Source organism: Chiloscyllium plagiosum, unplaced genomic scaffold, assembly GCF_037043375.1.
Source record: "Chiloscyllium plagiosum isolate Xiang-an unplaced genomic scaffold, Cpla_swu_hap1 HiC_scaffold_27, whole genome shotgun sequence".
Taxonomy (NCBI): domain Eukaryota; kingdom Metazoa; phylum Chordata; class Chondrichthyes; order Orectolobiformes; family Hemiscylliidae; genus Chiloscyllium; species Chiloscyllium plagiosum.
In genome coordinates, this window is record NW_028270165.1 from 68,887,926 (window position 1) to 68,899,189 (window position 11,264).

The window sequence follows — 11,264 nt, forward strand, 5'->3', positions numbered from 1 at the left end:
GTACATTGCAGAATCAGAAATAAGTACATTGCTGATCTTTAGCTTGGTAATTTTGTTAACACTATCAAACATTGAAGAGAAACGTTCAGGAAAGTTTCCATTCTTTTTTAGATTCTCTCCTATAATTCGAACGATTAGATGTGGAGCCTGTCCAAGGCGATGACTATACCAGTAGATGTACATTCGATTGCTGCTTCTTTTTAAAATGCAGGTTAGTGTAACTTTGCTTTGCTCTTCAACCATCGTTTCACGGTCTGGTTGCTCCACTGTTGCTTGCTGGCTCCAATCTAGGAAAAAAACCGGATTTCTCGTTATAGTTTTAACCACAATTACCTTGGTCAGTTTCGCAGCGGTAAAAATATGTTCCTGACAGCACGCTTCCAGAACAGATTCGACAAGAGATACTTACTGAGCAATGGTATAATGATGAAAAGCACTGCAAGCAGTGTCTGCATGGTCCTGCCTGATTCCGTAACACAGCAGTCCGAAAAATTATCTGTTTAGGCAATGATACGGACTGCTGCTGCGCTGGACTGTAATCTAAACAGTAGCGATTGTAGAACTGCATACAATGGGCACTGTGGGGCAGAGCAAGAAATTCAAATGGAAGCTATGGGCAAGGCTGTCCCTGTTTTGCTGCTCGAATATGGTTAGAAAATGGGCGATGTACGTCACTATGTCGTCCTCTGGCGGCTAAATGATGGAATGGTATTTTTATCTATGGAACAGTTGAGACAACTTGTTTCTTCAGGCGATGTGATAACTGATCTGTACAACTACTAATGATGGAAATATGATTACTGTTAACAGAGATTGCAAATTATGTTATGTCTTATTTCTTAGATGACAGTGTCTGCTTCTCTGACATGTCTCACTGGACACTATTTTGTCCTTTCCACAGTTGAAGCATCTCATGATGCAACATTTAGTCAAAATTAAAATGATGTAACGATGAGTAAAAGTAATGTCACATTAACGGTCACGGCTGCATTCAGGAAACACATCATTTGAGCACATGACAAATATTCAAATTCAGCATCATGAAGATGTTGAGTTCACAATGGCCTTATTAGTGACTTTCATTTTTTGCTTATTTCCTTGTTTTTCTTACTTTTTTCACTGGAGAATACATGATGGTGATGAGTTAACCTATGTGGCACAAGGTTTTGTGAAGTCAATATGATAAACCTCGCAAGTAATAACACAGATCATAATTCAATGTACCAGTCTAATAGATGACTAACCTCCAATGATAGTTATTGATAGCTATTGTTAAGTTTTAAGTATAAATATTTCTGCTATTCTGTCTGTGAGTGCAAACTTGTGAGAGAGAATTTGAGCTGTAATCAACTCTACCTCTTTCAAAGTTCAGCCATTCTGTATGCAGTTTACTTGTTAATAAAGACCGATTGTGTTGTCGGAACAAGGTTTGCTGTTATCTTGTTGAGTTTTGTGGAGTTTAGCTCTCACAGTCCTGTAGCTATTTTATTCCATTTCCGAATTTGAGACGCCCCATCTGCATTTTGCAGGGATCATTCCCTCTGGGAAAACCTAACTCATTCCACGAACACAAACACTAACCCCCCCCCCCCCAAGGCATCTTCCCATGTAACCGCAGAAGGCGCAACACCTGTCAAATTACCTCCACTCGGCTTACCATTCAGGGCCCAGACAGTCTTTCCATGTGAAGCAGCATTTCGCCTGTACCTCCTCCAGTCTTGCGTATTCTTTTTGTTGTGCCCTATCTGGCCAACTTTACTTTGGAGAAGGCAAACACAGACTGAGCGCACATTGCAGAACACCTCCGTTTTTTATGCAAGCACCACCATGTCAGTCCCATGGCCGGTCATTTTTGCACAACGTCCTGGTCGCCATGCGCCCATGCCTGTCCTCAGCATGCTGCGTTGTCACAATGAGTCACAGCTGAAATTGGAGGAACAACATCTTATATTCACATTGGGCACTTCAAAGCCTTATGGACTTGTTACTGAGTTCAACACGTTTAAATTGTGAAGCTGCTCCCATTACATCCCTTTCTTTCAACTTGCTGTCATGTCCTGCCTCCCTTCCGCTATTCTATTGGAACTGTCTGTCGTTTTAGGTCTGGCAGGGAGCACGCCATTGTTCTGCCATTCTCACATTTCGCTCACTTAATGTGAACTATCAACATCTTACCTCCATCAGCATCCTACACCCACTTACCCGCCCCGCCAAGTGAAGATTCTTTGGGCCCTTAACCGTATAGATACAGAGAGGTGTTTCACCTTGTGGGTGCGTATAGACCAGAGTATATATTCCTGAATGACTGTCATTTTCAGGTAGTTACATCAGCGGTCCGCAGCAATTCTGTTTCTCGAATGGTGGTGAATCTGTGGCATTCTTTACCACAGAGGCCAGTTGAGGTTCGGTTTCCAAGTATAGTGAATGATAATAGGGTAAATGCAAAACAAAACTGGATTTGAAGATGATCAGATCAGCTATGTTCTAGCTGAATTGCATAGCACTCTCGGTGGATGACTGTATGTTCTTTTGCCCATATGATTTGCAATCTTATGGTCTATCTATCTTAACCTTCTTGTTACTTTCAGCATATGTGGGCGGCACGGTGGCACAGTGGTTAGCACTGCTGCCTCACAGCGCCTGAGACCTGCACAAACCATATGTCTTAATGACTCCGTTCGATTGTCTTTGTAGCTCACACATGTCTGTCTGTGAGTACGTTTTCTGTGTGCAGCTCAAGATCTCATTTTTGATATCATAATATTGACTACAATCCACGGTAACTCGTTGTTTTTAAAATCTCCGAAACGTTTCATCATAGGATGAGATTTTTGCAGGATAATGGATTTGTTGCATTTGCAGTAATTATTGGAAAATGTTGCATTCTGGCACGTGCTGTGTTTTGGTAAATTCGGCTCAAAATTTGTGACTGTGATGGAAATCTTTTTACTTGGATTTAAGTGTGCAGCAGGCCTAGAAACCGCAAGAATCTCCTCAGTATCCAGCAATAAACACTCTTGTTAATTGGAAGCCCAGAGGTGGCTTAAGCAATTACTCCCTGATCAATGGAACAAGAAGCTGCAGATGATAATGTGTCGCAAAAAGCACTGCAAAAGGTCATCAAGTCTGTTTCCAAACGTGGGAGTAGTAATTTACCTTCCACCGTTGCACTTATATTGAAATCTGGGAACGTGTTTGAATAGGCAATTAACCATCTGTTTGAACTCGAAAGAGTCAACCTTTGAATTTTTGTTTCCAGTCGTTCACACTTCGTCATTCAAGCTGGACACAATCAATTCGCTGGCGACGTGTTGTTGTGACAGAGCTGTTCCAATGGTTAAATTTGTCTAATTCTGCCCCTGTAAGGTATTGAATTGTTTATCTTTCTCCGTCTGCTGGTTACATGCATCACCCTTCAATGGATTAAGTCTCGCCTTCTTCTCTATCCCACTTTCGTTTCCCAAAGCTTAACAGCCTCTTAATTTTAACAGCCCTTTCTCAATCACCAGTGTCAGTACCCCAGATTCAAAGCATCACCTTGTCAAAGGGTTTATTTGCTCAGAGTGAGTTTCTGTATCATGGATGGCTTGAACATATTGTGCAAATTTCACAATGCGAGTGAATGATTCATAAAACAGGCGCAACCTTTGTATTCTCCTCGATGCCTGCTTCACTTCATGCAGTATCCCAATGCGAGAATATTTTATTAACACCTGGCTAACTAACAGACTAATCTTTGGTTCCTTCTTTCTCAGAATGGCGGGGTGGAATAATTCACGTTAAATTCAAACTGATTATTTGGGTTGCTTCTTTTAACTGAAATCCAAATCTCTCTCTACAAATCTCGCAAAAGTAGATTGCTGAGAGTAGGTTTTAGAATTGTTGTGCTCACAAGTGATTCTCTTTTGTAACAGTTAGTGTGCTCGGAGTCTGCAGTTTTTATTTTCTCAGCAGCGCCAGTGTATAGTTGGCTGACCATTTCATTAGAGGTTACTTTGGTTTCCTCTCGGTGTGCTTCTGGCAGCACTTTGTAGTTGTCCGGGACTTCACATACACGCCACAGATAGAGGCCAAACGACATCCCAAAGGCAATATTTTGTTGCAGAAGTGAAACTGTTTCTCATCACCGTGTGTCTGATAAAGTGCAGTAATACACGGCAGAGTCAATTAGCTCGAGCTCAGTGATAGTCAAACTGGTGACTTCCTTGGAGTTCTCAAGTTCTGCAGAGAAGCGATCTTCAGCGAAACTTCCTTTAACCTCATCACCGTCTGTATCTGTCCACAGAATACACTCAGGCTGTATGTTTTCGTGTTGTCGATACCAGAGTAATGCATTCCTGCCAAATATAGTATCATGGGTACAGTTGAGAGTCACTGCCTCTCCTTCTGTCTGAACAATTGACGAGGGTGACTGAATGACAGAATCACTATGACTCAGGTCTGAAAGCAAAAACAGAGATCAATTGTAAACTGTCATTCTAGTGTTAGTTTAAAATATGATGTCAAAAAACAAAATGTAAATTTCATTTCCTCCTAATTTACCTATCAGAAATGCTCCCCACGCAAACCAGATGCTGATTGTATTGTTGCTGTCTTCAGTTTAACTGGACAGTGGCATAGCTGAAGCTATCAATCCTATAAACTCTGCCCTAAACGTATAGTTGTCATGAATCTGGATGCTCTCACCTCACTGCCTTGGTTCAGCGGTAATTTTCTGGAGCAACGTGGGCTGGAGGAGGAGAGCTTATTGGCTTACTGTCACTCAGTTAATAGAGTACGTCAGCTCAGTGATAACTGCATTACATATTGACGACCCAGCATCTATCTCAGGTACCAGCACTGCCACCAATCCGCAGTCCACACGCACACATCCACCCCGTGAATGTATTTGTATTGTATGTATGTTCTTATTTGTCTGCGTGCATGAGAGTTGCTTAGCTAGGCTGCCTGGTTTGTGATGGAGAGTACCATGAACCGAGAGGCATGAATTCGCCTTCTGGTTGACCTTATTATAAGCGACTCTCCTTCTCAATCCCACCACTGGGAGGAATAGTGTTGCTGAATTTAAGCCAGTGCCGTTTATCTCTGTCTAATGCATGAGCATTCCTGCGTTCTAATGGGCCTGTGAAGATTTTACCTGGAAATAATCAACTGACGGAGTGTCAGCCAACCACATGACATGAATTCATGATTATCATTAAACTCTGAAATCTTGACTTTTGTTTTCAAAAAAATATTTCAGACTCTGCCATCTGCCATATCGGATTAAAAGTGACAATCCCACTGAGCTATTGCCTAATGTTGGGTGAAAGATTTTCTCAGTGATCGAAGAAAAAATGCAAGTACAGAAGATGAGGGCGCTTCAGAATGCCAACCTGTGAATATAGTTGTGCCACAGTGCTTAGTCCTCGAGTCACATTTATTTCTCAAAAAACTAATGATTTGGAGGAGTAACACGAATATACAAACGCCAAACTTGTAGTGGCACGATGTTATATCGAAAGGCATCTATAGAGGTTGACACAAAGAGCATGGAGAAAGTTATGGAGAGGCTAATCGAGAGGTTAAACACTTTACAGTTAGAATATCATACACTCATGGAACGATAAAATTTTACAGCTCAGAAACAGGCCATTCGGGCTATCACACATATTTCTGCTTCTGAAAGAGCTACTTAGTTTGTCCCTGTCTTCAACATTTCTCCTTATATCTCCAAATTGCAAACTTTTAAATACGTATCCATTCTCTTTTCAATCCTGCTTTGGAATTCCTGTCCAGCACTCTCCCAGGCAGTGCATTCAAAATCCTAAATAAAAATCTCTGATTAAATAAATTAGTTTAGCACTCTTGCTGGGGTGTATGCATCGGGTTATTTTAAAAAAAAAAGAACGAGGGTGATCCTAAAGCCCAATCTCATTGATACACTAATTTCCTATCAAGGACAACTAAGCCTTTAGTATTTCTTTATCCCTACCAGCAGCTAACTGTGATCGCATTTTACCTCCTCATTACTCAGCTTACTTTCCTCACATTGAAAGGGTTTTGCATCGTTGTTCAGACTTTGTTAACTGGGATTTACACACTTCTTCATTCACTTTGTTTGTGTTTAACTGGAATTCTCCTTCCACCGTGTTTCGTCATCGTCTTCAGCTCTCTGTTTGTTTTGGTCCCATTTCCACGATCGTCTTTTTTTTAAAAAAAACTCAATGTATTAACATCTACTCTGCCCCCATGGGGTTGGACTGAGAATATGAGACATTGTAAAATTGAACATTTGCCACACTTGCGAAGCATGATGAATGAATAATATTTACGTGAACGAAGATGGGGGAACTCAAAAACGCCTTTACTCCATTTCCTTCAGAGAATCAGAGACTTTCTGTCAAGATCAAGATATGGTGCCAATCTTCGAATCGTTGTGGGCCAGGTGCTAATGCTCCCTCCTTCTCCTTATCCTTCCTGAACACTTCCAACGCACCGACCTGTCTCTTTCAGGGGAACTTCTGCCCATCCACGGCTTTTGAACGAGCTGTCGACTGACGCTGACAGAATTATTTAAGCATTCATAACTTTGCATAGAATGCAAAACTGCAGCTGTGTGAAAGCAGGCCTTTCATCTCATCAAGTCCACATAGATTCGACGACATTCTTCTCACTCAGACCATACTTCTACCATATCCCTGCAGTCCTACATTCCCCGTAGACAATCGAACTAGCTTGCAAATCTTTGGATTGGGAGAGGTAACCGAAACACCCGGAGGAATCCCATGCAGATGGTGGAGACATGTGCAAACTCCACACAGACAGTCGTGGAAGTCTGGTACTGAACCACAGTCTCTATCGCTGTCAGGCAGCAGTGCTGACCACTAAACCATCGTGCCACCCACATGCTTTGATTCTCCACCTTAATATTTCAGAGTGTTTAATACTTGAAAGTGTCAATAACAGAGCTGGTTAAATTCAATGCAGATGGAATTTTGCTTTTGTTTTCCCATAACGCTGAATGGTTAATTTAAGGTTGAACATTTTCCATGATATTATTGAATTGTAGGCACGGTCCAAAGATGTGATTAGCTAATATCGTGGCTTGTATACTTCTCTCAGAATATTTCATATTTTGTCCTCTCATGGTATCCTTATCTCGTTGTGACAGTCTTTCATTTTTGCTGTGTGGTATTAGTTTAATTTCTCTGCTTCTGTCAGTCCGTGTGTCTCTATGTCTGTCTGGATCTTCCTCTATCACTCCTCTGCTTCTGTGGATGGATTCGACGTGGTGAATCGCTTCTTACATCATCTGAGCAACTGTCAGAAGCAACTAACTGTCATACTTATCCAACATCATGTGGTTGAAACTGCATTTCTTCCTTTATATCCACATCCATCTAATTTTCTCTCTTGCTTTCTTCCTCTCTCCCTCCTATTTATTTCTGACTCCATCAATGCCCTCATTTTATACTGTTCTCCTCATATTTCTCCCTCTGTCGCCCACTACATTAACATCTTTCTCGATCTCTTTCTGTCCATCACAATCTCTTAGATAATTTCTTAAAGCGTTCCTCCATCTTACACTCGCTTTTTACATTATAGACTCCCTGGCTCTTCGTCTCTCTATATGCCTATCATATTCGATGGCCTTTCAACAATCCATTCGTTTTGGTCGTTTCTTTATTCATCCCAACGTCTTTGCATCTGTGAAGCTTTTGCAAACCCTGTGCAAAACGTCTTTGAAGTAGACAGCAAAAGCCTAGGAGAATGAAAGCAGAACCAGAGGACACCGAGCCAATAAAAACCCTTGGTTGGAGACGAAGATAGATGGAAGCATGTTTCGATTTTCAGAATAAAGGTATATTGATCCCGAAGCATTAAGATTCCATTGCCATTTAGGCAAACTTCAAATCGCCTGTGAGTTTAAGTAAGAGCCGTATTTTTAAGCATAGAATTAACAAAACGCTGCTGAAAACCTTCACAGCGCAACAGCCCACGCCACAATAACATTGTTTAAATTTTGTCTGCACTGCCTAAGGCAATTGTCCCAGTCTCAAAGTAAACACAATGCAATGGACTTGAGGTTGTACAATAATTGGCTGTGGAAGGAACTTGTCTTGTGAGTAGATCACTGACAGAATCCAAAGTATACTGCAATGTTCTTTCCCACAGAGTCGAGCAGTTGAAGCATGGTGTAGAGAGGAGTAGAGATCTCCTACACACACAAAGGACAATGCGCTGTGGACCGATACACAAATATATTGAGAACAGACAGCAGTCACGGCCAGAGCACAAGCACATTATTATACCTCTTCGTTCTATCAGAAAATGTAGCATATGATCAAATTTCCCCGTCGTTGATACAGTTAGATGTATTGTTGCCTTTCGAAGTAGAGACTTTACGAATTCACAGAGGGTATCAAAACCCAAGAGTACACTTGCAAACGCTGTATCTGTATTTCATCAAATGAATCGTCAGGAACACTAACAAAATGGGGACCGGACACAAAGCTGGCAATTTTCTGAGTTATTTGAAGCACAGTAGGATAGGTCGGAATTTTTGGAGTTCTACATACTCCACACCACAGCCGAGTTCCAAGACTTCTCAGGGGACTGACCCAACCCAAAACAAGCTCTACAACATCGTCAGGACTATTTTTCTGACATGTCTCTGGAAGGAGAGAGGCTTCCTGCACATTGTGCAGTCCTCACTCGCATTTTCAAATTCTCTTACAATGAGATAGTTTCAGACACATGCAGAAAGGCATGGTTATTATTAAAGTTTAGACTTTTATCACATTGTAAAAATCGCCAATCGAATTTGTTCATCAGGTAGAGAATTAACTAGATTCCACGACATTCATTATTAATTCTGGAATTTCACTTCAATATAGTGTTAGCTATGATTAAGTGGAATCTTAAAATTCAGAACTCCCAAAAAGTGGACACCATTCATAAGGTGTAATTGAGAATTAAATCGAAAACATGTCTCAGAATTGCACCATATATATTATATTGCCTATCGGTCTTTAACACTTTGCAGTTCTCTGTCATAGTCAAGTCATCAGATGTAGGTTTGTAAAGTTGTTTCTACTGTACAATTTTGTAAGCCAATGATTATGGAGACAAAATAGTATTATTAAAGATTTTGACCTAATTCCTCCTGAACCTGTCACCTCGTCAACCTGTAATGATGCAGAAGAACCGAATTCCAACTCTAACAGCTTTTCCAATCTATGTTCTGTTCTGTGGATGTGGTTGTAGGAGGACGACGAAAGAATAGAAAGACCCATCGGATAGTTTTCCAGGACATTGACCGTTCATTAACAGAAATATTCAACGGTGGAGAGACTGTGAGCATATTGTTGGCATGACAACATTTCAGTTACCAGCAACGCACCTGAGACAATTATTAACACTGATCATAACCCATTCATAGTTGTGGAGAAATCTAAGAACGAAAATACCAGATTTTTTCAATGCAGCTTTCCATTTCAGCCATTCAATTTGACAAATGTGCATGTGGCTGGTCGTAAAAACGTGATTGCCGATGCATTGTCGAGACTCGAATGAGATATGGAGGCATTCATTGGTGGCTGTGCCACGGCCTAAATTCGCACGTGGTTGTTTCTGTTTGCATGTATGCAGTTAGTGCAGTGTATATGTGTATTTTAGACGACTTACTAGTTTTTATATGAAGAGTTTTAAAAATGTAGCCATCTTTTGATATTGATTGGTATCATTTTGTGGTTCTTTTTGCAAGATTACTGTGTCCTTGATACTTTTCTGTGGGCCCACAAAACACTCCGGGCTAGGAAACATGTGGGTTTGGTACAGAAATGAAAAGTTTTTTTTAAACTTATACGTAAGGAGATGAGACTTTAAGACAAAGTTTTTATGTTTTTAGAAGTAACCTGTATAAGTCAAGGGGGTGTGAGCAGCTCGCAAGTTGAGCAGTTCAACTCAGGACTTGGTTCGAAGTTCAACTGTCGAGCTGTGTCGAAACAGGCTGTTAAATTCTCTCTCCTTCTGCCTTCTAACTTCGACCTGTAAGCCTTTGCTTAATTTTTTTGCTCTGTTTTTCAAGGTTTTGTTTATTGGGACTGTTGGACATATTCAGAACCACATAATTAAGTCTAGTTTGGATTTACGGAGTTCACTGGCTGTTATTTTATTCTGTTCTTTATGTTTCATTCCTAATTTTGTGATCTGACTGTTGCCTATTTTAAAACCTGGTAGTCAATGTCGCTAAGTTACTCCGGGAAAATTGCACTATATACTTATGAAACAAATTGCAAAGTTACAGTCCTGGCTGTCTGCTTAAGAATGTTTTGAGGGTTTGACCTAGTCCACAGCAATAGAAAGACAGAAAGAGAGGTAGATAGACAGATAGAAAAATAGACACACAGATAGGTTGAGAGAAAAGTTGATATATCGAGAAACAGATTATTAGATCCACCGATCCATCGATTGATGACTGTTTGACAATCATACTACGAAGACAGACATTAATGGGGTTTTAGGTAAATGCCTACGTTGAAACTGGTGAGAGTGTGGTGCTGGAAAAGCACACCATGTCAGGAAGCATCTGAGGAGCAGGAGAATGCAAGTTTCTAGCATAGGCCCTTCATCAGGAATGACTGCAGAGAGAGAGGAGGGGAAACTTTTCAAAGTTGGCATTCCTGGAAGAAGCTTCGCAGTGGGTTTGAAATCAACCAGGAGAAAGTGAGGACTTCAAATGTTGGAGATTAGAGTCGACAGTGTGGTGCTGCAAAAGCATAGCAGGCCAGGCAGCTTCTGGGAAGCAGGAGAATCGACGTTCCAAGCATAAGCCTTTGATCAGGAATGACTCCAGGTGAAGGACTTATGCCCAAATATTTGATTCTCTGGCTCCTCGGATGCTGCCTGTACTGCTATGCTTTTCCAGCACCACAGTCTCGACTCTGATCTGTAGCATCTGCTCTCCTCACTTTCTCCTACTTTGAAGCTGTGCCTATCCTGTAGCTCCAGGCATCGTTTTTCTGTCGCCATTCTCACCAAACTGTTTAGCAAATCATTGTCCCATAGATGTTTGACTCAGCTTTCCAACATTCTTCCTGGTTCCATTCTCACACTATTTTATTCTTTTCTTATTTTGTTATTTAGATTTTTTGGATTACATTACAGTGTGGAAACAGACCCTTCTGCCTAACAAGTCCACACCGACCCGCTGAAGCGCAACCTACCCATACCCCTACATTTACCCCTTACCTAACACTATGGGCATTTTAGCACGGCCA

The 11,264-nt window shown here is 41.1% G+C and overlaps 1 gene segment (V, D, J or C); it reads right to left on the reverse strand.

The window, feature by feature from the left end:
- Window positions 1-4,123: 4,123 nt before the first annotated feature.
- Window positions 4,124-11,016, reverse strand: LOC148144533 (T cell receptor alpha variable 1-2-like). The segment is given in 2 exon segments: window positions 4,124-4,440; window positions 10,956-11,016. Coding segments are annotated over 2 exon segments (378 nt in total).
- Window positions 11,017-11,264: the final 248 nt, after the last annotated feature.